Genomic DNA, 26,477 nt, shown 5'->3' with positions numbered 1-26,477 from the left:
GCTAGAAGCACCGGACAAACAAGAGTTAAACCACAGCAAGCTCCAAAGAGAGTAGCCAATTTGCAAATAGTGGGTATTTTTTTTCATGGGCTTTCCTGTTTTACTAAATTTCCAGATAGTGTATAAATGCTTGGCCCAATGCTTTCAAAGGAGGCATCATCTCTCCACATCAAATAAATGGGCTGGAAATTTAGTCTATTAAAGAAAGCCAACTGTACCACATTCTAGTTAACTTTTGCAATACAGGGGAAAGACTCAGCTATGCATAGTCTAAATTAAATTTCAAAACAAAAAAAAATCTCAATTTTTTGTGTGTGGAGTTACTTTCTAATTTCTTAAGACATCTTTTGGTGGGGAAGAAGGTTATCAGTGTGATGAAACCCAAATGTCCCGAAATTCCAGCAAACCGTGGATAAGGAAAGCAGTAGTTCCAACTGGCCTCAGGCAGCCTGTATAAGGCTCCGAGATGTAAAGGTGCACAATGGCCAGGTTACTGGCTGGGGACATCCTGTTTCGCTGTCTCGTTTAGAAACTGCAAAACATCAGGCAAATCAAATTGGGCAATGCTTACACTCTTCACCACAGTAAAGGTTAATTTCTAACTTTCTTGCTTGTATCTTCTCTCTGGTGCTATATTCCTTTATGGATAATCGATTCTGTGAAGTGCCACTATATCATCTCTATAGGGCAGAGGGATCGTATTTCTGTATCGCTTGCTAGAAGAAAGCTTGTTAGTGTTGGCACAGTGTATCTATTCAAAGTTTCTGTGTTGGACAGCTGGATAATGTATGTTCTCTCCAGTTGTCTTACACAGCTCTTTCTAGGACAGTTTCTCTCTGGCCTTCATTTATTAACCAAGGACTACTTAATAGATGGTTCTATATATTTAGAGTTTTTAAAAAACAGGATCCCAAATGCCAGATGCCATCAATAATGCATCCCTTCTTACACAAAGGAATTAACGTTTCTGGCACCCCTCACAAGCTGACCAAGACAGGAGGAGACTGCAGGGCTGCAGTGTCGGCTACCTGGAGAGCTTCTGCTTGCTGCGTGCTAATTCGGATTTTGGGGATTCTGTAATCCCAAGGTGTGACTAGGATTTTCTGAGCATTTTTGCCCTGAGACTGGACCTCTTCTCTGGATGGAAATGTCACCACGTAATCTCTCCAGTTCTTCTGAAGGATGCCCACCACTCTACCTTTGAGGAAAAAACAGAAATAAATAAAACCTTAAGTGGTGAGGGGTCACCTACCTGGACCCTGACCCACTCAGCAGTGAGGAAGGAAGCAGGAAACACCATGTCCCACTTTTTCCAGGCATGTCCACACAACCCGAGAGATGCATAAACATTTGGCTTCCTAGCATTTTGTTATTAAGATGGATTTAAAAAAAATTTTAATGACATTGTCAGTATGCCCTTTCTTCTGAGGGGCCTGATGTGACATTTAGAATCCATTAGTCCCACGTTCTCTTGTGACCTCACCTTATCGACCTCTGGTTTAGGAATGTTGGGAAAAGTCGATGATTCTCACTTGTTTTAACCCATGCCCCCTGCTATGCATTTTTACTATTTTCCTTGCATGTTCCCATCAGCCAAAATCGTTTGGCCCAACATGATAGACAGAAAAGGATACAAATCATTTAAGTTTGATACACAAGAGTTTTAATCATCACTGACTGAAAAAACAAACTTTTAATAGTTAAAAGTGCTATATTTTCACAAACATTTATTGAGCCCCACCCAGGAATCAGGCCCTGTTCTAGGTGGGGGAATACTGCAGCATCAGAACAAAGTCCTTGGTCTCCTGGGGTTTAGTCTGGGCGTCCATGGGGGTGGGAAAGAAACAGCGACACATAAATACATGTGAGGCAGTGATGATTGCTGAGAAAGATATAAGGGCAAGGTGACCAAGAGTAATAAAGGGTCAGAAGTAGTGGCTATCTCAAACCAGATTGACGTCTGAGCAGAGACTGTGGTGAGGAGAGGAGGTGTGAGGACGTCTGGGGTGGCAGAGAGGGCAGGAGGGTCGGTGTGGTGGGAGCAGGAAGGTGGAGAGGACAGAGACACGAGGCAGCCCATGCTAGTGGGGCCTTGCAGGCCAGAGCAAGGACTTCGGATTTTATTCTGAGAGAAACAGGGAGCAGCCATTGGAGAGTTCTGAGCAGAGACGCGGCAAGACTTGGACTTTGAAGAGAATCGCTGTGGCTTCTATGTGGAGAAAAGACTACCAGGGAGCAAGGGTGGGAGTAGGAGACCAGTGAGGAGGCTGCTGGGAAAATCTCGCCAAGGGGCTCTACTGGACTGAATCAGGGGAGATGTGGCGGAGTGTGGAGTGGCTGAATTCAGTGAGAGCTGCCGGGACTTGCTGACGTATGAAAGAAAATCCAAGGATGATTGCAGGGTCTTTGGGTTGACCAACTGTAAAAATGAACTTGCCATTTATGCAGATGAGGAAGACTAGGGGAGAAGCAGGTTTGGAGGTGGAAACTGGGAATTTCTTATTAGGCACGGCAAGTTTGAGACGCCCACTAGACATCCAGGAGAAGGTGCTGAACAGACAAGACTAGAGGCCAAAGGGGTATGAGCTGGAGAGAGAAAGCTTGAGGGCTCAATGAGCGCTCCTAGGGGCAGTGCTCAGGACAAAAGGGACCCAGAGAGGAGCTGGGGGCATCCAAGAAGAACTAGCAAGGGAACTGAGGAGGAGCAACCAGTAGGGAGGGGGAGAACCCAGAAGCCAATGAGGAGGCAGTGGTTCATGGGCCAAGTGCTGCCGACAGGTTACAGATGCCAAGGACTGCTGGCAACGGGGTCGCTGGTGATCTTGGCAAGAGGTGCAGGGTTTTGTTTTGGGGGTGGGGAGCACACCTGAATGTAGCGTCTTTGGGAGAAAATGAGTCAAGAGGAAGCAGAGAGAATGCAGAGTCAACTGTTTCACTGGGTTGCACCATACGCACCATATACTGAAGCAGAGAAAAGGGTAGTAGCTGCAGGGGATATGGAACTGAGGGTTTTGTTTTTGCTTTAAGATGGGAGATATTACAGCATATTTGGGTGCTGATGAGAATAAAATAAACCTGCAGAGAGAGGAAACTGATAGTGTAGCAAACAATGATATTATATATGAATAATTGCAGCATTTCTGGATAGTTGAGGAGAGGAAAAATAAACATATCACGAGGAAAATGGCTAACTGCGGGACTGTCCAGCTGGCTCACCTGTGGGCATGGGCTCACTCGGGGACTCCCCTGTGGCCTTGTCTTCACTGTCGTTCTCACACAGGGCAGTGGTTCTTCCTTTCCACTCATTTTTGGGAAGCAGTTCCACAACCACCACGTCTCCGTGAATCGAGCGGTTCCGAGCCCTCATCCCGTGGATTAGGATGTCACTAACGAGACCTGTGTTTGGGACAGCCCAGAGAAACCCCTCAAGTCAAGGGGGATGCCGCACCAGTGGGGCACCTCAACATAATATATCCGAGGTCTAATCAACTTTCCTTTACAGAAAAGCTTCCTCCTTTCAAAAAATGGGTCAAGCTTCTTTTATTCCACAGGGTAGGAATGAAGAAATATGACCACCATGTCATACTTTATAATGTTTTTTTTATAAAGGGCAACCCTGAATCATCCTTCAAGGTAGGTGACACTTCCCTGCACAAGACCATGTATGCCTCCACTGGGCTCTGTCACACACGTGCAGAGGCCACACAGCCAGGGGCGGCCAGCAGGCTGGTGAACTGTGGGCACTGCAGCACCGATGGGTCATCCTGATGAGCAGAAGCCTCAAGAAAGCCACTGCTTCCCATTCTCCTTCAACCCAGCCAGGCTCCCTCGACTACCACAGTTTGTCTCTACCTTCTCCTTGCAGAACTGGGAAGTACAGTCCATCCCACAACTTATTTACACATTTTTTTTTTCACTTTTTCAGGGATTCCAGTGAGGCAGCACAGCACACGAGGCAGCACAGGGCGAGGTCTGCCTCAGGGGCAGTTCCAGCCCCGTGCACAGCAGGTGCGGGTGTCGGACAGGTTACTGCGCTTCTCTGGATTTCAGTTTCCTCACGTGTGGCCTTGTGCACCCCTCACGGGTAAAAGGTAGAAAACAATAACATCTATATTGAGTGCTTAGAAAAGCACCTGATATATAGTAACCACTCAATAAAATATTAGCTATTATAATTTTTAAAGTTTATGACAATAAAATCAGAAATTACCAACAAAAAGTTAGGAAAAAAATAACTCATGATCCCCGCACCCAGCGTACATGGGGACATCTGACATTGCACACATGATGTGATAATTTCGACTGTGTTTTCTTACTGTGTGACGTCAGAATGAAAAGGTAGCAGGGAGACTTATATAAGACTTATACTGAACCTGCATCTTTACTGCTGGCTCCTTGAAGTCGTACAAAAGCTTCTATTTGTGCTCTGTGTTTGTTGACTTTCAGAATTCCCTGGAATCATAAGAAAAATCAGTGTGAAAATTTCTTTGCTGCCTGCTTTACCTCCAAAAACTGCAGTTTCTAAAAACTACATGAAAATATAGCCATAATATTCTTTTTTTAAATAGAGATTTTATTTATTTGTTTTTAGATAGAGGGGAAGGGAGGGAGAAAGAGAGGGAGAGAAACATCAATGTGTGGTTGCCTCTTACACGCCCCCACCGGGGACCTGGCCTGCAACCCAGGCATGTGCCCTGACTGGGAATCGAACTCGTGACCTTTGGTTCACAGGCTGGTGCTCAGTCCACTGAGCCACACTAGCCAGGGCCCCATAATATTCTTATAAAGTCTGTGACCGCTTTATTTAGGAATAACATTCATCACCAACATTTTTTTTTCTCTAGAGAGCATACCATCATTTTGAACTGCTCTTAGCTATACCAGGTATTGAAAGTGCCGGGACCTTTCTTACCCGAATGGTGAGTGGTCTTTAAAATACCTTCTCTCCCAAGAACTTTGTGAACTGTACTCCCCAGTTGGAAGCATTGGCCCCTCTAGGTATACTCATTTAAAGTGCCCACGCTTTAGGGGGGACTTCAATGTGGTATCCTCAAACGTCTGCCTGCATAAAGTCATCTGAGTGGCCTGTTTAACGTGTAAAATCCAAGATAGGACAGTTCTGCATTTTGATAGTGGTGATGGACACACAAATCTACACATGTGATGAAACAGCGTACTCATGGATACACACACACACACACACACAAATGAATACACGTAAAACCTAAAATCTGAACAGTTTTATATGTTTTCTTCTCAAGACCCTGACAGCATCTGGGTTTATGACCTTGGAGGGTCATAAAGGAGGTCCTTGAAAAGGGTGGGAAAATGGCAAAGGAATGGAGAAGTTGAATTTCACCAATTTTACAATTTTGCCAAACATCCACACCTTGATTCAAAAATACATTCTCTTTCCTGGTGACAGGAGGCATTGACAAGGCTACTCGTGTGATGCTCAATACGCAACCCAATTAAGAGCATCACAGAGCAGATCCAAACAGCCAGCCACATCTGCAGGAAGACTGACTCCCAAAGCGCTTTAAACACCACCAGCCCTGGCTTAGTCATACCCATCTTGTTTACAGCCTTTGAAGTTAGACACCAGTGACAGGAGGCGAGTAAAGAAGAGAAGAAAACATGCTGGTTGGTCCCGATGCCCCTTCTCACCACCTCACCTGGACATAGCGTCCAGACTTAATGCCGGCCTCTAGCACTTCCAGGGGGAGATGCTCTGGGTACTCCTTCCTGTGGCTCTCCTGGCTCTCCCGCTCTCTCTCCCGTCGAGACTGAAGGATGGAATCACAAAGCTCGTGGGTGGCTTTTAAATCAGGCCAAAAATTGTCCAGGTAATTCTGCATTCAATAGAATCACAAGAGAACCATGGTCAGGAGAGAAAAATTCTTCATTGTAGTAGTGTTATAAAAGATCCCAAACAGGAACTGCCGACACGCAGTTTTGAGGATGTGTCAAATGAGCATTACCTTCCTAAGCCTCATGCTTTTCTGTCATCGTATTAATCCCTCAAGTCTTGACAAATGAACCTTCAGGAGACTCTTCCTACCATGGAACATTTCAACCCTCCTGAGGACTCTGAACTTCCAGGTCTCCTTCTCTCTCTCTCTCTCCACACACACACACACACACACACACACACACACACACACACACACACACGGTCTGCCTATCTTTTTATGTATCTCATTGCTGCAGATAATGGCCTACAATGAATGGACAGAAAAAGCTCCTACATGTGCATTTTTGTCTTTTTATTTTTTTACCCTGAAATGTTTGAAATTTATGGAAAACGTAAGCACATAAAAATGGCAAGGAGTGAAGTGTATTATAAGGAAATGTCTCTGTTCCCCCAATGCACTGGCAATGTCAAATGAGCAGACAGCGGGGAAAGTCAAACAAGCAAAGCATTCTGGGGCATTAGGCTGCCCCCACTTTGTACTCGCCTAGAGGACCAAGTCTTCTGTGACTGCCCGCACATGTGGTAACACTCCTCCTGTAGGTCACACTCTGTGTTGCTACTAGTGTGATGGCCTGGTATGAAGCATAACTCCTAAACAAGCAGTCGGAGTCCCCGCCAATATCACTGAATGTTACCGCACATCTTGGCGTAAATGAGGCCCTGGACCAAACCCCAAGGTGACCACCCACAAGAGGATGGTGTGCTGAGGTTGGCGGTGTACCTTCTACTCTGTCCAGAGAACACTCCCTCAGGTGTTGGACTCTTGCTAAATAAAACCAAAGTTGGATGCGATTTTAACTCAACTTTAAATCTAAGGTAGAGTCTAGCACATTCTCTTTTCTCAACTTATTACTCTTGTTGTTGACTCCAGGACTTCTCTCAGGGTCCTGCTCAAACTGCTTCCTCTCTCCCCCTAGGCCTCCCAGAAGTTGCCTGTGCGACATCAGTACCCTGATTCTGCGGTCACTTACCACTTATCAGCACCAAGAATTAGCCTCTGCTCAACTTACAAGGGCGAAAAGCAATTGTCGCACACAAGTATGAGCCTCAGATGCCAAAGGTTTGGTAAAAGCTGAGTTTGATTATTTCTAAGGAGAACTGGAAATATTTATTTATGATGATTAGTGGCAGCTGCTCCTGTGGTTCAGCTGCAGAGGTAGAAGCGTAATCATGAAAACTATGAGAGGGAAGTCAGGAAAGCCAACAGAAGGCACGGGAGCCTGGGTATGAGTTGTCTGCACAGGCTTGTGCATGTGTGCGTGTGTGAGTGCATGTGTGTGCGTGTGTTTAAATTTATGCATCTTTATTTAACAAATAACTTCAGTAAACAACACTGTAAAGGGAACTGTTAAAATTAAACGGCACTTAAAATGAGAATGTGACCACGACAGGCAACGCGGTGAGAAGTAAACACACGACGGGGGTCTGTGGCAGCACTGACTGAGAGAGTACGGCCTGCTGAAGCCATAGCTGTTGCATGAGCCACAGCGTAACTTCGCACATTCATCAGACAGGCAAACTGATGGCTTAAACACCAAAGAAAAAGTACTGATAAAAATTTTACCCCTCAACTGCAAATAAATACATTAAATGTTTACAAGAACTGATTTAAAAAAAAACACTAGGCTTTAAAGAAAATAAAATGAATGAAGTAAAATGAATTCATCTAAGTCTCCAATTCAGCAAATACTATATAAATTAAGGCCTTTATGTAAATAATATTAAATTAAGGATTTTTGGGGCAGGAAATTCCCCCATACTTTTATCCAAGGCTTGAATTGATAGAAGTTACCAAGATGAAGTTTCACTACTACAGACCACCTACAGCACACCTCTCCCAGAGTGTGCGCTGCTGTCGCTCCCCCCCGCCCCGCCTCGACTGCGAGTCTCCACAGAGAATCCCGAGCCTCCCTGTCCTCTGAACGCCAGGGCATCTCTCTCTTCCTGCTATCATTCACCTCTCTCTCCGAAGCCCTCGGTCACCGTTTGCTTAGGAAATGCTCTGCAACATAAAACTGTACTATACCACTAAACTACAAAGAAAAGTAATTTTCACAAAAAGTAGAAAAATGTAATTTTAGTCAACTGTCCTCTGCGGGAACAAGACATGATGCATTGCCACAGAGAAAATAAGTGACACTGCCATTAATATCCAGTGCCCCTGGAATTCTTTGGCACGCCACAACACTTTTTATAGCAGGGCCAAGAACATTCTATTGGCAGAGCTTTAGCGACACATGCACCTGGGAATGCTTATAGAATCTACAATTCAAAATCCAACTAGACTTTCTGTAAACTGACAGGGGTAATGGAGGGCCTCATTCTAGTTTCTGAATAAAAAAAAGATATCTACCATTAGAACTTGACTGACCAACTGGGAAGACAGAAGAGACCAGTCATCGATCAAAAGATTAATACTCATCCTACTCTCCCAAAAGGTACCTAAGAAATAGGAGAACAGCCCTGGCTGGCGTGGCTCAGTGGATTGAGCGCCAGCCTGTGAACCGAAAGGTCGCTGGTTCGACTCCCTGTCAGGGCACATGTCTGGGTTGTGGACCAGGTCCCCAGTTGGGGGCATGTGAGAGGCAACCAACTGATGTTGATGTTTTTCTCCCTTGCTTCTTCTAAAAATAAATAAATCTTAATAAAAGAAATAGGAGAACTGTCTTGCTAAGACAGCCTGAGTAACTGTCACCGATACTGCTGCTCCTCTCTGTGGTCTGCCCAAGCTGATCCAACAGCCTTCACATAAACGCTGTCACGTCCCGCCCTTTCTCCGTTGTTCCTCTCAACTTCCACGTGCGTTCACAAGTGGGGAAGAGTGAAGAACTGCGGAGACCCAAGACTGGCCTTTAAAACTGTGTTCTGTGTATATTCAGAAGAATAATTTGAGAAGCAATAAAAGCATGATAGTTAAGAGCTTTGGAATCAGACTGCCTGGGTTCTGATCCAAGTTCTACCACTTTCTACCCGTGTGACCTTGCCCAGTCTCTTGGTGCCTTAGTTGCCTTCCTCGCCAATAAAATGGGGATGAAAACACCTACCTGATAAGGCTGTTGCAAGAATTAAGTGAAATAACACACTTAGAATAGTGCATGGCACAGATTTATGTTGGCTATTGCTATTAGGTGGAACCATGTAAAACTGCCATTTGGTAGGTCAAAATCAACAGAATATTGGCAATTTTATTAGACTCAACCTATCACCATCATCACTAATACTTTTATTATTGTAACTACACACATGAGTTTACTGTCAATGGAGTTTACATGAGTTGGGCTGATGTCTTGGATACTGTAGGTCACGGGTGGCAAACACAAGGCCCACAGGCTGAATCCAGCCCTCCACCTTGTTTTATCCGGCCCAGCACCTTGTTTCCACCCGGTGGCAGCACCAAGCTCTTGCTTAACTGTTAAGGAGTAGTTACATTCATACAGTCCTAAAGTTACATTTGGTCCTTTGAAGGCAACCATGAGGCTGATGTGGCCCCTGGTGAAAATGAGTTTGACACCCCTGCTGCAGGCCTGATAGTCACAGGGGGTTCGCCCAGATTTGCTAGAGTCAAGCTTAATTAGCTGGGGAGTAAAGAAGACATGGAACTTCTTGAAGTCCTCCTTCATTTTTTATTTTCCTTTTCTGTATTGCCAGAGGGACCTAGAGCCCCCTGGGAACTACTTAGGAAATGGACACACACACACACACACCAGCTGGAAATACCTTGAAAGAAATCACAAACACTCCTTCTGTTTCACTTCCGTACTGCCGAACCGCCTCTTCATCTTCAGTCACCAGAATGACTGGCATCCTTTCCTGGCAGTGGTGATAGTACCAAACGGCCGCGTTGTATATGCTCCTAGAAAAGCAAAGGGCACACGAGCGCCCCAAGGCAGACAAACACAGAGTATTGTTGGCAACTTCACACCTGGCTTTTAATCAGCTCTCCTTTGGTGCATGCAGAGAACCATTCATTCATTCATTCAACAACTACTTCCTGAACACCCACCATACATACAACTCAGGTTGGGTACAAAGGTGACTCAAAAAGTGCTGATACCTCTTTTTCCCTAAGACATCCAACCACCAACCCCAACTCTTTCATTTCTTGATGTGGCCTAGAAACCACGGGGCTCTGCCATCTGTCAACATTTTTTATTTGGCAGACTGCATGACACAGTGCCACATGGGTAACAAGCTATGTGAGGCGTAAAAGATGAAAAAACAAGCTTTCAGCTAATAACGAGGCTGCAAGTAGCTGAAGATCACAATCCGAAGAGGCATGATGCGGAACCACAAGAAATGTCTGAAAATATTCTTGAAAAGCATCTGAACCGAACAGCAGAATCCAGGTCTAGAGACGCCTGCTCAAGACTGGGTGTTTCCAGTGACGTGTGTAAATTCGGACAGTTTCTGTGGGCACATGTTTTCCTGTCTGCAAATTAAGACACTATATAAGGTTCCTTTAGTTCTAGAAGTTAAAAAAAAAAATCAGCCAACATATACTGATTACCAAGATTGTATCGATGTGTGAGACTGTAGTCAGAAGTGTGACCGTTCCGAGTGCTCACAAAAACCTGACCTTGAGAAACATTTGCTGTTCCCTTTCTGGTGCTGAACCTTGTGGGAACCTGAGCATTATAATTAAGGACACTTTGTGTCCTTGCTTATTTTGTCTCCGTGCTTATTTTGCTTTAGAGATTTTTAATTTTTCATGGCTTATACAGATAAAGAATTATAAGGAAAAAGATGATTTGAATGTTTTGTGTAGATGAGACATTTGAAAGTTTAAGGTTTCTTTTGCTCTCTACAGAAGAGAACCTGTGCTGTAGGCCCACCTGGCTTTAGCTGGAGCTGGGTGGGCAGTTCCACCCCCACCTGAAAGCCCAGTACTCTGGGGAAATGATCCTCAGCTAAAGGGGGCACTTACTGGAAGCCCTAGCCTCTGCCCTTCGAGGTGACATTAAGACTTAGGCACACTCTGCACAGCTTCTTGGAAGGTTCCAGCAGGACTGAACCCAGTTTCCCACCGCAGCTACTTGTCCTTTACTGCTTTCCCCTCCGCTCTCACTCCGCCCTCTTCTCTCCTGTCTCACTCTCCCTACTCTCGCTCCGGCTTATGGGAATCGCCTCGGAAGTAAACAACCCACACCAAGTTCTTGCTTCAGGCTCTGCTTTTAGAAGGATCTAAGCTACAACACTGCTCTTGCTAAAACAGTTCTACTAGAATTAACCAGCTTCAGTTTAATAAGACTAGTTTGGATATTAGAGCTATACCAGAAAAACTGAAATCTTAGGTTAAAAGTAAGACCCTCTGCCCCCACACACACGCAAACGAACACACACAAACATTTAAGTTATGACTTCTGGATCACTGGAACCATCTTGCTGGCTGGGAGGGTCTGGGGACTGTACCTCCCTAATTATAATTTCTAAAATACATCAATTATGTATCAAATGACGTACCTAAAATATTGACACATTAGGCATTTCAGCATTAATCATGGTTCCAGAAATAACTGTTGATTTTAGCATACCGCTTAGACCGACTGCCAAGTACCAAAGACAAAGAAATTACAGAAGACGATCACGTGAACGCTTGGCAGCAGCCGAGTGCTGTACCTGGTCTGCCACTTGTCCATGGATTCCCCTCTCTCCCGAGGGAGGTAGCAGTCCTGCTGGAATTCATTAGCGAAGAGAACGCAGTCATGACGCGCATCCTTCAGGAGGTTCCGCAGTTTATTATACTGTCTGTGACATAGAAGGGAAAATTAATCTAACATAACAGGCACTCATCTACTGCCAGCTGTTGCTAATGATCAAAAAAAGATGAAGTATTTGATAGAAAAAAGATTACTTATTGAAAACCTGAGAAACATTTATTTAATATTGGCCTTAGTGGGCGCAGTATCATCAGGCAGCTGTTTCTCAATTTTGTCTGCTGGAACGTGCTGGGGCAGGGCCTCCTTAATTCGTTTGTGGGCCAATCCAACCCCTCTGCACTCCTTTCTCCTCCTGAGACTTCTGCCACTCATTAGGCAATCATATGACACCGCCCCAAGCAGTCCCCACTTCAAAGAAGACAGCAGACAGCAGAGGCAGGCAGGCTCTAGTACTTCATTTCTGTTCCTCACTTTGTTCTACCAATGGTATTTATGCATTAGTACATTTTACTTGTTACTGGCAGCCCTAGAAAAGGACATGTAGGGTAACTAAGTTTGGGGGTTTATCTATAAATTTTATTCATGCAGCCACCCCATTTACATGAATGAGGTTAGCTCCATCCGTCGGAGAGCTAACAGGGAGTTTTAAGGTTTCCCACCAGGAGATCCCTCCAATGTTAGAGCCAAAGTCACAGATCAAATTGAAGTCTTCCATGGGTCAGTTTCTAAGAAGGTGCTTTCAATAGTTGAGGTATTATAATATGAACTACAGAATATTCAGTTATTTTATAGGAAGTCGATGTTTATTTAAAAGTCAATTGATACTAAATCAGGTATTAAATTAACACATAAATTATCCAAGGTAGATGATTGGCATTTAACATAACAAAATTTGTGCCCTTCCATTCCTACCACTAGCCTGCCATCATGGATTTTTGAGAAATTAATCTTTTCATTAAAGCAAAGACAGAATTCTCCAAATAAATGCTAACCATCATTGTTTGTGTTGTCTCAACTCTTCATTAGAAACAAGAAACATTGATTTTATTTTCTTAATAATTCTAAGTTTGAGCCATCTTAAAAAGAATCATCAATTAATACAACTTCTAAAATTTTCCTAAACAAAGGAATTCATTTTCATTTCTGTGAATGGCAGCTTTCCTTCACAGAACTCCACCTGTGCAAATGAAGCTGCCCTCCCCCAACATGCCTGGAACGTATCAGACCAGTAATTCTCCATGTCCACAAAGATAGCAAACTCATTTTTGAAACCTCTAGGATTATGCGCAAAAGAGCCTGCAGGACCCTGTTAGCAGCGATGGTCCCTGTGCAATGGTAAGGCAAAGGCTTTCTGCTTCACACATTTCTGTCATGCAAGAATTCTTTTTAAATGAGCACTTATTTGTTAAGCAATAAGAAATATTTTAGAAGAGGCTGCATAAACATCTGTAATTTATGCCCCGGCTGGTGTGGCTCAGTGGATTGAGTCCCAGCCTGCGAATCCAAAGGTCGCCATATTGATTCCCAGTCAGGGCACATGCCTGGGTTGCGGGCCAAGTCCCTGGTTGGGGGTGCACAAGAGGCAGCTGATCGATATCTCTTGCACATCAATGTTTCCATCCCTCTCTTTCTCCTTCCCTTCCCCTCTCTCTAAAAAATAAATACATAAAATTTTAAATCTGTACTTTATTATTTTAGAGAAAATACCAAAAACATATTGTCCATTTTCCCTGATCTTATCCTCCACAGTTTTTGCTCTACTATCTACCATCACATTGTACATACCCCTAAGAAAGCCCCTGAGCTCAGTGCAGTTATGTTTACAAACCATCCCCCTTACTAAACGTCCTTTGTGCAGCAGATGTCTGCTGCACCCCCATGTGCCAGGTCTTTTGCTCCACTGAAGGCCCTCAGGGGCCACCACCCGGACACCACTCGCTGGCCTTCGTCTTTGTGCAGCAACCCTGCTTGTGGTAAACACACCCAGAACCACCTGTGCCTCAAAAAAATCAAAACAAGAGCCGGAACTACCATATAACCCAGCAACCCACTCCTGAGTGTAAACCCCAAAGAACTGAAAGTAGGGTTTCGAAAAGATATTCGTAAACCCTGCTCAGAGCAGCATTATTCACAACAGCCAAAAAGTAGACAACCTAAATGCCCATCGACAGACAAATGGAAAAACGGAATGTGACGTGTATGTACCGTGGTATCTCATTCAGCCTTAAGAAGGAAGTTCTGACACACGCTATGACATGGATGGAGCTGGAAGACAAGATGCTGAGCGAAACGAGCCAGTCTCGAAGGGGCCGTGTGCTCACTCACATGAATTCCCTGGAGCAGTCGGTCCGTGGAGACAGAAAGAACTGCAGTTGCCGGGACATGAGGCAGGGGAGTGGAAGGTGGTGTTTCGTGGGGGTAGGGTTTCAGTTTGGGAAGACGGAGTAAGTTCTGGAGATGGGCTGTATAACAATGTGAGTGCCCTCGATGTCACTGAACTGTACATTTTAAAACGGTAAATTTTATATTATATACATTCATTTTACCACAATTATAAAAAATAGCACCCTGGCTGGCGTAGCTCAGTGGATTGAGCGCAGGCTGCGAACCAGGCAGCAGGTTCGGTTCCCAGTCAGGGCACATGCCTGGGTTGCAGGCCACGGCCCCCAGCAACCGCACATTGATGTTTCTCTCTCTCTCTCTTTCTCCTTCCCTTCCCTCTCTAAAAATAAATAAATAAAATCTTTTAAAAAATAGCTATGCTCTTTGGTAAAACAAAGTAAAGCAAAAAAACAGAACCACCCATTTCAGTGGGGTAAGTGCCGTGAGAGGAAGAGTGCAGGGTGAGAGGGACGGGAAAGCATCTGGGAGCAGGCAGCACACAAGTCCCACGGGATGAGTGAAGGCCAGCCAGACAAAGGGCCCAAGGGGGGACAGAGGGGACAGGCACTCAAGCCAGCAGACAGTATGGTTCTCCTTTGCACCTTCAGTGCTTAACCCATAGTAGGTGCCCAATAAATGTTTTCCAAATGAATAAATGAACTCACAACTCTGTGACAACAGTGATCCAAATAGCAGGTACTTCTCAGAAGACACTGACACTCTGAGTTTGTTAGATTTCTCACACAGCACTGCATTCGTCGCCCCTGCACTTCAGACCTGGGGCGGAGCAGGGGTAGCACCAAATCAGAGTAACGACAATTCTTCCTGATGTTTAGAAAAATATATTACTTAAAAATAATTTTCTCATTTTAAGTTTCATTCCCATATATTTCCTTAGATTTTTAGTGTGTGCTTCCATTTGTCAGCTATCTACCAGCTGGATAAAACGAATAAATGAATGGCACAAGAATATTGATGGGGGAAGCAGAAGAGAAGCAGCGAATCACTCTGAGTGTGACATTGGTTTTTCTTATAGGTAAGCGGGCTTATGGCTCTAATTCAATAGTGCACAGTCCCATTTTTTGTTACTCAGGGACGATGGTGCATTGAGTAACCCTGCATGGAGCCAGCAGAGGATATCATGGTGCCTGACAAGTCTGGCCTGAATGACAGGAGAATAATAGTTTCAGAGAGTCAAGTACAATAAAATTATCTTAAGTTTTAAAAATTCCAGTCTTACAGAAAATCCCTACTTTCCCTGGAGTGGCTTAAGTGTTTTCCAAATCTCTATTATGAAAACATTCCAGACAGTTTCTTAGGGGGACAGCTGAACTCACCTTTAAAAAAATTCTTTAAAAAAATAACTTATTGAGCTAAAGGCGGGGGGAGATTAGTGGGTGGAGGGATTGAACAAAAAGGAAAGGACTCACGGACATGGATGACAGTGTGGTGATCGCAGGGGTGAGGGGGATAAAAGGGGACTAAATGGTAATGGAAAAAATACATTAAAAATATTACTGAGCTCTTAAAAATTAATTGATTTGAGAGAGAGGAAAGGAGTGGAAGGGAAGGAGCGAGAGAGAGAGAGAGAGAGAGAGAGAAACATCGATTTGTTGTTCCACTTATTTATGCATTCCTTGGTTGCTTCTTGTATGTGCCCTGACCAGGGAGGGGTTGAGACCACAACCCTGGCGTATTGGGACCATGTTTTAATTAGCTCAGCTTACCCAGCGAGGGCTGAACTTACCTTCTTTAAATTGATTTTTTCCCCTATTTTTATTCAGTGGTGGCCTTACAAATGCAACACCCCTTTCCCCTGCTGATGACACTTTCTGGGGATTAGAAGTGGGCCCACAACCAGTGGGAAAGTGAGCTCTGCACCCAATATTGTGTTTCTTCAAATGGTTTCCCCAGAACCTTGGTAGAGCCTCGTAGACTTATTTTCAGAGGTCCTTGAGTTTTCTACAAGAATTTTAAGTTTATGTTTCCACTTATATTAGGTGATATCTTAAAATATCTCTAACAGTATTTTGGACGAGCTGCCCGACTGCCTTCTCACTGCAGTGCCATTCGGGGTCAGGGCCCGCCCTCTTGGGAGCCTCAGACACTCCAAACCTTCAGCTGCCCCTCCCCCTTAGACCTCCTCAGCTGCCTCCTCTCTCGGCATGTCTGAAAGCCAGAAGCCTTAGTGTTATCCTTGACACCACCTTCTCCCACACCTCACTTATCTAAATCCATACTAAGTTCTAAAGGTTTTTTAAAAAGTAACAGCTTTATTGAGATATAATTCACATACCATAAAATTCACCCTTTTAAATGCACAATTCAGTAGTTTTTAGTATAGTCACAGAGCTATACCACCACCCCCACTATCTAATCCCAGAATGTTTCACCTCCCCCCAAAGAAACATGCCCATTAAGCAGGGCTTCTCCGTTTCCCTGACCCCCAGCCCCTGGCAACCTAACTCACCTGCTTTCTGTCTCAGATTTACCTATTCTGGGCATTTTATAGAAATGGAATTAAAGTCTAAATGATTTTTCTGTGTGGGTGGCTTCTTTCACTTAGCATAATATTTCCAAGGTTCATCGATGTTGTAACACGTATCAGTACTTCACCCTTCTTATGGCTGAATAACATTTCCTTGCATGGATAAACCACGTTTTGTGTAACAGTTCATCAGCTGATGGACATTTGGGTTGTTTCCATTTTTTGGCTTTTATACATAGAGCTGTATAAGTGTTTGTGTGGACATGTTTTTAATTCTCTTTGTCACATACTTGGGAAGTTCTATAGTTTTTACTACTAAATAGTTTTGGGAAATGTCTGTTTCTCTCCATCTCTAAGCTACCAGGATCTCTCATCTGCACTAAGGCAATAGCTTCCTGTCTTCTTTACTCCATGCCTTTGTTTCACCAGCCCAGTAATCTTTTCAAAACAGCAATCTGACCCCACCATCCCACCCTGCTTAAGAACCTTCACTGCATCCCTGAGGTCCACCATCCAATCCAGGGCCCCCTTCAGTGCCCTGAGCAGTGCTCCCTTCCCCATGACCTTGCACAGCAGTTTCCTCACCCGGAAAGATTTTCTCCTTTCTTCCGGTTTATACATACTCATCCCTGAGAGCTCAGCACAGGTGTCGCCCTCAGGAAGGACTTTCCTGTCTCCCCAAGTATTTTGGGCTCTCCGGGAGCCCAGCACCTGTCCTTCAGGGCATCTGTCCCAGCTGCAGTTCTCCATCTGTTTGTGTGATTACCCCATACTGCCCGTTTCCCCTCACGGCCATGTCTGCTTCTGTTCACTGCTGTTTCCTCAGTGCCTGCACGGTTTCTAGAACATATATTCCCCCAGTAAATATCTGTCGAATAAAAAAATAAACACCTGGGAGGTGGGGGGACTAGGAGAGGGTAAAACGGGGATAAATGGTGATGGAAGGGGACTTGATTTGGGGTGGTGAGCAAATGATACAACATTCAGATGATGTACTATAGAATTGTACACCTGAAGCCTATATAATTTTAGTAACTACTGTCAACCCAGTAAATTCAATAATAAACCAATGAATAAAATAATACAGTTTTTAATATCTAAAAAAAAGAGAGAAAAGAAAAGGAGTGGCGGGTGGAGGGAGGTGATGTTCACACACACACAGACACGCAAAAGCTGTACCCCCAAAACCCATATAATTTCATTAACCAATGTCATCCAAAGAATCCAATAAACAACAACAGCAACAACAGCAACAACAACAACAACAACAAAAAGCCACCTGAATAAATGAATGAATGTGGTCCATAAGACAGCCTTACAGAGTTATCAAGAGACCCCTCATTAAATAAGCATTTGAGGATTGTCAGATGGTAGAATGTGTGATTATCCTGGGCAATCAAAATCTTAACTTCTTCATACTGTTTTCTACAGTAAACTTTTTAAAATATTTTATTGATTTATTTTTAGAGAGAGGGGAAAGGAGGGAGAAAGAGAGGGAGAGAAACATCAATGAGTGGTTGGCTCTCATGAACCCCCTACTGGGGACCTGTAGGGGGCCCGCAACCCAGGCATGTGCCCAGACTGGGAATCCAACCTGCGACCCTTTGGTTCGCAGGCTGGTACTCAATCCATTGAGCCACACCAGCCAGGGCTGTTTTGTACAATATACTTATTGAACAGGCCATTTTCTGCATTAATATCATTGAAACAAAAAAACAAAATCATATTAAATACAGAAGCAGACTAGAGCAATGTCTTTCTGTTGTTAAACCCAATTCTAGCAATTTCACTTCAGTAAAACAATGTCATCTGTCACATTGGCAGTTTCTGATTTTATAGTTTTGTTTATTTAACCTGAAGGTCCAATTTGGTCTTAGTGTTGTATTAAATATTTAAGCATGAGGACTTACATACAGATATATGTTCAAACATATTTAAATAATAATACAACAAAATAATTTAAATGAACACTGTATGTCCATGAGAAACATTTTCTTTTAGAAACAAAGTCAATGACATTACTCATGTTGAGTAACACTGATGTATTGAATGGGGAGTCACATCACGTTGGCCTCTTAAATGCTCTCCAGCTATAATATTCTATGATCCCTATCTCATATGACATATTGCGGAACTGAAGCATGAACTATTGAGACTCGGAAGCTATACTGAAGGAATTCAGAAAGGGGGTCAAAAGAGGAAAACAAGGCATCCTTAAAGCAGCCACTAGACCAGAGCAGGTATTTTAGCTGACAAAGCTTTCCTAAGCAATCATGTTCCTAAAAGCATATCAAACAGAATGAATTATTTACTAGCATCTCAAAAATCTCCAAGGAAGAACTCAAAAACAAAACAAAATGTTTCCTAACATTAAAGGAAGTAAAACACCACGGAGCTGCTGCTACCCCACATTTGGTTAAATATAAAAAGTCAAATGACTTGCACTTAACACTTATGAATGCCAAACTAATAAAGTAAACTCCTAGATGTTATATATTCAACAGCTATCATGAATTCTAAGGTTAGTTTTCAAAAGGGCACTTTCTAGGGCTTAGGTCCTTTTGGTCATTTAGCTGTTTCAACCTCAGTACACCAGCTGCTTTCCTTAACACAGAAACAAAGCACCGCGTCCCAAACTTGCTGATTCCTTTCCTGCATCTTTCTCCTTTTCATCAATCATATTCATTATCTTTCTTTTAAGACCAGTTTCAAATCTGTTTCCTTCAGAGGACTTTGCGGCCTAATCCCCACCCCCACCCCATCCCCATATTTGCTTCTGCACTTTGCATCGCCCACACTCAATTCATTCAAATGTGTCTCAGCTGTGTTGCAACTGCCTTCTCGCATCCAACCCAACCAGACGACACGGGCCTGCTGAGAAAGGGACTGAGACGTCGTACTACTCCAGAAGGCCTGAAACTACAGGCTCAAAAAGTGCTTACTGAATGGAAAAACAAGCATGTTATCATATGAGCCTATTTCATAACTCCTCATCTTCTGTTTTCACATTTGGTATATTCAGAGACATGGTAAAGCAATGGAAAACCAATAGTTTTTCATCAAGTTAACTATTTTTGAAATGTTCAGGAGAAATGACATTTAAATCCCAACTCTTTGTTTTTGAATGGCCCAGCAACTGGTTTTTAAAACAAACCTTAATATTAAAAATATTTTAGAAAACAGAAGTTGAAAAGGATCTGCAGTGTGTTGGCAATCTGAATGATAACAACAAATTGATTTTAGTAGCAGAAATTGAAATACGACACCTGGAGCGGCATTTAAACCTGAATGTGTATAAACATCTATATCTTTCTGTCTGAACAAAATCCACATCCAGCTCATGTTAAAATATTCTATCTGGAAAACGTGCACACAATCTAGTTAATGCATATTTTTTTTTTTGAACTGAGCATATAGTAAGGACAACTTATCATTTTCATATACAAATAAACACACTTCATCTTTTACTACCAACGTCTGAAGAAACGACATTTTAAAAAGAATAAACGCATACCGGTAGTTTCTGCTTTTTAAATGACTTGGGGTGTTAAGAGTTTGGATATACAATTGTAACACTGTGTGCTGTTTCCATACAGCATGAGTCTTCAGGTTCAAATCATAAATCTTTTCCCAATGTTAAATGAAACAAAACCAATTTTTAGAGTATTTGTTTAAAAGGTACAAGGCAAGCATTTTAGACTGATTTCAATAAAAAATCCTTCGTTTAGCAAATACAATTACTATGGTTGATAGTCATACTAGTAACCTAAAAATAAAACAAGTAATTTCTGGTTTCATTGAATAAATCACTACAAATACAATTTGTATCCACAATAAAGGAGTCTAAAATTTAAAACTAAAGTGCTTTTTTCTCAAGGGAACAAAAAGTAGGCTTCTGAAACAATATATCTATAAATAAGATTAGTTAATATGCATTATCAACAAGAAATAAATAACTGTTATAAAATGCAAATTAAAAGCCAAGAATTTTAAATACCCACATACTGGGGACACTGCAGCTTCGTGATCTACAGTCAGATCTTTTGCACAGACCTTGAAGCGGAAATATAAAATAATGTTATTAAGTAATGCAAAAACAGATACCTCCGGCCTCTTTGATGCTGCACAGCTTGACAAGCTGTTTGCATGAAAATAATTCCCTTCAATTCAGGAAACTCAAGGATCTCGAGGTAGTCTTGAACAACTTTCCAATCTGGGATCATGTAATGAGTCACATCACCAGACAAGAGTTTCCCATCTGAAGCACAGTTCAAAACATAAGGGATTAGACAACACTTGCAAACCTGGATTATTATTATTGCAATGTCATGGTGCCCTCGTGTGCAAAATCACTTCCAGCCTTAACTACACTGTGCAGTTTTTAAATGACCAGACAAATGTACTTTGATAGAGGCCCAAAGTTCAGGTAAATTCAGCAGGTTCATTTTTCCGAGGCTGTGATAAACCCTAAATGTGGTTTACAGTGTTGCCACGGATCAGGAGATGACAGACTTTTTAAAACAAGCACATCTTCAGCACAACCTGAATATTTGTGTTAACTCATGAGACGCTCACATTCAAATGAGGCACTCGAAAAATCTGTTAGCCACTTGTTTCTGTCTAGCAACTCAAGTAGGTTCTGTCTCAAGTTTGCGAACATGAGCGGCAGTCGCCAAGAGCCAGAAAAGATGCTTAGTGCTAGCAAGGGCAGTGGCAGGATTTCCGCCCAGACCGTGTCAGGGAGCTAACTGAAATGTTCACCTTAACCATCAATCCTTAACCAAGCTAGGGATTCCAAACCTCGTATTCACTGAAAAGGCCCAGCACGCTCATGTCCCACCAGAGGCAAGAGAGCCAGTAAGCGTCTGCGTTCAGTGGGCCACCCTTGCAGCCTAGAAACCAAGTGCAGGAAGGTCTAGTGCACAGCAGTCCAAATCCAACTTCCCACATGATATTCCACTACGATGAGGGTCCAGATAATTCACCAGCCCTGAAGTGAAGGGCTCTCCACTGGATAAAGGCCAGAGGCATCGGTGCTGGCAGGTCAGATATGTTGTAGAGAGCAAAGAAATGTAAAGTGAGCGGCAGCAGATCTCCGAGGTCATGCCACTGATTCGCGTCCCGCCAGTCACCGAGGGGCCAAGCGCTCAGGACTTCCCCCATGTCACCACAAGCGACGGCCGGGGGGAGTGGGGGCGAGGGGTTGGGGAGGCAGGAAGGGGCAGGTTCCTGCGACCAGGCCCCTCGGAAAGCCCAAATCTTCGGGCTTCTGGGCTGCGGAGGCAACTGTGTCTGGGCCCCTCCATTTCCTGGAGCGCAGCAGTCGGGGCGTCCTATGGGGAGAGCCCCAGAAGCAGAGCACCTTCTGGGGCCGCCGCCCCTGGTTCCAGGGACGGAGGTGAAGCCAGGGCAGGGCTGGAGGCCGAGGAGACTGACTCGGCGCGTCCCCGGCCTCGCGCTCCGCCTCTGGTCGCGCCCTTCCGCCTCTAGGGACGCACGACTCCCACTTCCCCGCCCTCGCTCCCTCCCCGCCGGGCTCCCCTCGCTCCCGGCCGCGGCCTTCCTCGTTCGCGCCCGGCCGCCGCCGCCCTCGCTCCCGCCCGGGCCCTGACCGTTGCGGCAGGTGGCCGGCTGCGGGCACAGCGGGCTGTTGCAGGGCACGCTGGGACGCACGTAATGCTCCCGCACGATGCGCACCGTCCGGCCCTGGAAGGTCCTTAGAAGCAGCACCTTCTCCAGCTTCTGCAGCATGGTGGCGGCGCTCCGCCGGACGGAGCTCCGGGGAGCGCGAGTTTGCCCCCAGCGAGTGGCCGGGAAGCGGTGGGCGCGGCACCGCACGGGGCGGAGGCCAGGCCCGGGCTTCGGGCCCGCCCTCTGGGCCGGGGCCTTGCCCACGCCGAGTTCCCGGCGGGCCCGGCCCTCCCGGCCGCCTCCCGAACCGCCCTGGCCTCGGGTTTGAGGGCTGGAGGCGGCCCGCTGGAGGGGCGCTCCAGCCCGGCGGGCTTCTCCTACCCGCCTCTGAGTCTCCCCTCCCCACAATTGCCTGGGGGCAGGGAGGTTTCGGGGCAGGCAAAAGACTTATGGGAGATAAGATAATATATTGAACCTAGCTTAAAGCCTTGTGAAGAAAGATTTGGTGCAACTAAAAACAATTGTTATACTTTGTTTCTACCCCCAGACCCTATGGGAACGGGGCAGCCTTATTAATATGGGTAATTATTAGTGTTTTCTCTTGTTCTTGCTGTCCCTGAAAGAGCTAAAAGATTGCAAATAAGCCAGCAACCCTGCCAGCCAAACCTTTTTTCCCTTCAAAACATTGTACTTATTTTTAATTCCATGTATTTTTAATACATATAAAAATTCAAACAGTGCACAGGAAATGCAAACCAATGCTGTCTCTGGAGGTGTAGACATGTCTATTTAACCCCAGCTTTATAGTATTTGCAGCCACTGGTAAAGGAATTTTTCTTTAAACTTTGTGGAGACTCATACACAGTCTCTTCTGAGATCACACACCCCTGGCTGGATAGACGCCACTGTTCTTTCAAGCTCTCAACGAACACTTCTGAACCACACCAGAAGCTTAACATACAGATGTCACATTTAATTTCCACAAGTCAGTGGAGTCGGGCATTATTATCCCCATTTTACAGGTGATGAAACAGGATTAGGGAGGTGAAATGGCCAAAGTTACTCAGTTATTAAGTGGTGGAATCAATATTCAAGCCACAATCTGGCTGAATCCAAAGCAGACTCTTAACTAATTACTGTGTTATTCACAGATGAATAAAATATAGCTCTGGTATCTCAGGAGTTTATATTCTGCTTGTTGAGCTCTAGCTCAGGCAGCTCGACCAGCTGGCAGGGAGCATCGGAGCTTCCTATTATGCTGAAGCGAGCAGAACTGGGGTGTCCTGTTGGATCGCTTACTTTTACTCTAGGGAGACATAGTAAACAGAGTCGTAGTCCCTCACTAGATTTTTATGTCAAGTTATCTGTAGTGTGGGATAATGTGAGTGAGATCCAAGATGGAATTTTACTAGTTAGGGAAACGTTACAGGACTGGTCCCAGGCCAGAGTGCCAGGAGGTCCCATAAAGCAACCGGCCATGCAGGAGGCCCTTCCTAATTTAGGTCAGTTCTAGAGACCCCAGAGGACCAGCAAGTAGCCAAATTTACCCCCTACGCAAAATGCTTCTGACAACTGCCCACAATTCCCTCCAAAGCCTCCCATTTTCATTTTTCTCTTACTTCTGATTTTATGTTCTTAACATCTCTCTTTGGCATTTTTTAGCTTTAAGCTTTCTCTAAATTGTAGCTAATGATCTTTTGAGGAAGAAAGTGCATCTGGCACTGTACTGAAGGTTGATTTTTATCAGTATTTAAAATAATCCAAGGCCCATCAAGCACTTTCTTTTTTGCTTGCATAGAGGCAATGATGTATAAATTATGCTCTTAAAAGCATGATCCCTTAGTTCTTGGAACTGATGACTGAAAATGCAATTATATATACACACATACACACACATTTATTTATTTTTAGAGAGAGATGGAGGGAAATATTGATTTGTTGTTCCACTTATTTGTGCATTCAGTGGTTGATTCTTTTATGTGCCCTGACTGGGGATTGAACCTACAACCTTGGCTTAGCGTGATGATGTAAAACGGGACTGAGCTACCTGGCCAGGGCAAGAATACCTTTTGGTTGGTTGGTTTGTTCACAGACTGTCTGATTCCTCTTGCCTGAAGAAAAGGTGTCTATGTCAGTAAGAATACACTAGGTTATGCTGCAGTAACATAAAACATCAAAATTCTGGTGACTTAAAAACATGTTGTATGGGTGGCTGGAAGCTCCACTCTGTGTTGTGCTCGCCAGAGCCTAGACCGATGGCTCTGGTCCTCTCTGGCATAGTGTTTGCTGCTCAATGGCAGAGGGAAAAGAGCCCTCTAGACAGACTTAACCCAGCAACTAAAAGCTCAGTCTGGAAGCGATACACGTCACTTCTGCCTGTTGGCTGGAACTAGTCATGTGACCACACCCCCAAAGGCAGAGCACTGAAACCCCTTGGTGAGCAGCATTAGTGACTACCTGAGTGTCCCAACCCACACCCCTTAGTCAGTCTGCTCTGCCATCATCTTAACTCTTGTGCCTGTGCCTACTCCAGTGGAGCCCACTACCCCGTCTCTGCTTGGGTATTTTACTGCGGTGCTCACCTCTTTTTACATCCTCACCCCCTCTCCCCAGTAGCTGATGATCCAAGCATAAACCACTGTATCACCTTTGATCCTTGTCACAATCCTTCAAGGTAAACATGTTTGTTTGTTTGTTTGTTTTGACAGAGACTAACTCTCTGTTCAGCGAGCCCATGCCCTCTTCTCTGGGCACACAGATGAATCACATTTCCCATCCTCCCTTGCATGTACAATAGATAGGTGTGGTCTCAGAATGTAATGGCAGGATTTCCAGGACTGGCCCATAAAAACCTCCCATGAATGCTCCTCTCCCATTTTACTAGCTAGATGCCAAAAAGCCCAAGGGACCCTGAAAGTCATCATTGAAGACAGCAAATTCCCTTCTGCCCCCAGCAACATGGGTCCCAGAAGGAATGTGCAGAGCAGAGCTGTACCTCCCCTAACCAAGAGCATCCACAGAAGATTATTGTAAGGGAGAAATAAACTTTTGTTATTGCAGCTAGCATTACCTTAGCTAACACACACCCTCGTTACAAAGGAGATTAAAGGCTGAAGAGTCGCCTATTTTTTAAAAAAAACAAACCCTCAGCCCTGGCTGGTGTAGCTCAGTGGATTGAGCGCGGGCTGCGAACCAAAGTGTCCCAGGTTTGATTCCCAGCCAGGGTACATGCCTGGGTTGCAGGCTATAACCTCCAGCAACCGCACATTGATGTTTCTCTCTCTCCCTATCTCCCTCCCTTCCCTCTCTAAAAATAAATAAATAAAATCTTAAAAAAAAAACCCTCCATTACCTTGAGGGAGTGGGGGATACTGGATGGAGGGGTGGCAAAGGGGGAAAAATCAGGACAACTGTAATAGCATATCAATAAAATATAATAAAAAACCCTCAGTAGGTAGTAAATGTCTTGAAGATGCTCAAGGATACTATAGCAGTTCTAAACTGTGCAGTCCTCTGGGAGGTGGGAGAGCGGCAGTGGTCTGCAGTGCTCTGGTTTGGTCTGGACTGTGGTGCCAGGGCAGCAACACACCAGGAAGGATGCTTGGTGGTTTGCTTCTCTTTTCAGTTTTTCCTTTCCTGTCAATCCAAGTGCAGATAGACAGCCTGGTGCCCAGATAGCAGAATGCTGTGACAGCTTTCAGCACTCTGTTGCTGATGGAAATCTCAATGGTGGCTCAGCTTCCCTGGTGCATGACTGCAGTCCTCTTCAGGCTGAGCACCAGTGTGCTTACACTGCAGGAGTCTGTAGCATTTGCATGCCTTTTGCAGATGCACTCTGGGAGTGCAAACATCAGCAACCACTGGATTATAATCAAAAGGTCTCATCAAAAGGTTAGCCTAGAGAGGGTCGGACATCTTTACAAAGGGCTAAGAGAACAAGGAGGCTAAATGTATTAAAGAAATTCTGGAAGATGGGCTCTAAGGACTAGGGGTAGATTACTGAAGCAGGCTTTGAAATAGTCTGTCTTGATTTATCTATTTAAAATGACAATGGTACAGCATGCATGTTGCAACACATTCCAACAGTAGTGAAATATGCCAAGCAAAAACATTGAAGTTCTGCTGGTGTCAAAAGTCCTTCTCCCAAGTAATTTATCGTCGTTGATAGTTGGTATGCATTCTAGACAGCTTTAATTTTAACCCCCACATTTGCAACTTTTTGAAGAGCTTGTCAATCTGTGCAGTATCAGCTAATTACACTTAGCATTTGGCAAGCTTTGCCAGGTACCAGACACGGCTCTAAGCACTTTTTCTGTGTTTCTATTTTTTTAAAAATATATTTTAT

At 44.3% G+C, this 26,477-nt stretch overlaps 1 protein-coding gene across 2 annotated transcripts in view; it reads right to left on the bottom strand.

Annotated features, from left to right (window-relative positions):
* The window catches only part of DIS3L (DIS3 like exosome 3'-5' exoribonuclease), a 32,065-nt gene extending 9,739 nt beyond the window's left edge, over nt 1–22,326 (bottom strand). The window contains exons 1-8 of one of the 2 annotated variants that reach the window (XM_045823283.1): nt 22,114–22,326; nt 20,606–20,759; nt 11,591–11,719; nt 9,692–9,827; nt 5,676–5,852; nt 4,374–4,452; nt 3,217–3,396; nt 1,029–1,198 (exon numbers count right to left, since the gene is read on the bottom strand). In XM_045823283.1, the coding sequence (XP_045679239.1) occupies nt 1,029–1,198; nt 3,217–3,396; nt 4,374–4,452; nt 5,676–5,852; nt 9,692–9,827; nt 11,591–11,719; nt 20,606–20,759; nt 22,114–22,252 (1,164 nt within the window). In that variant the 5' untranslated portion in view covers nt 22,253–22,326. The remainder of the gene's footprint in view (nt 1–1,028; nt 1,199–3,216; nt 3,397–4,373; nt 4,453–5,675; nt 5,853–9,691; nt 9,828–11,590; nt 11,720–20,605; nt 20,760–22,113) is intronic. The other variant, XM_045823284.1, reaches the window with a different exon arrangement.
* Nucleotides 22,327–26,477: the final 4,151 nt, after the last annotated feature.

The sequence above is a fragment of the Phyllostomus hastatus genome, unplaced genomic scaffold (genome assembly GCF_019186645.2).
Source record: "Phyllostomus hastatus isolate PE091 unplaced genomic scaffold, TTU_PhHast_1.1 phas_scaffold_501, whole genome shotgun sequence".
Classification (NCBI taxonomy): domain Eukaryota; kingdom Metazoa; phylum Chordata; class Mammalia; order Chiroptera; family Phyllostomidae; genus Phyllostomus; species Phyllostomus hastatus.
This window is presented reverse-complemented; position numbering and strand designations above follow the sequence as displayed.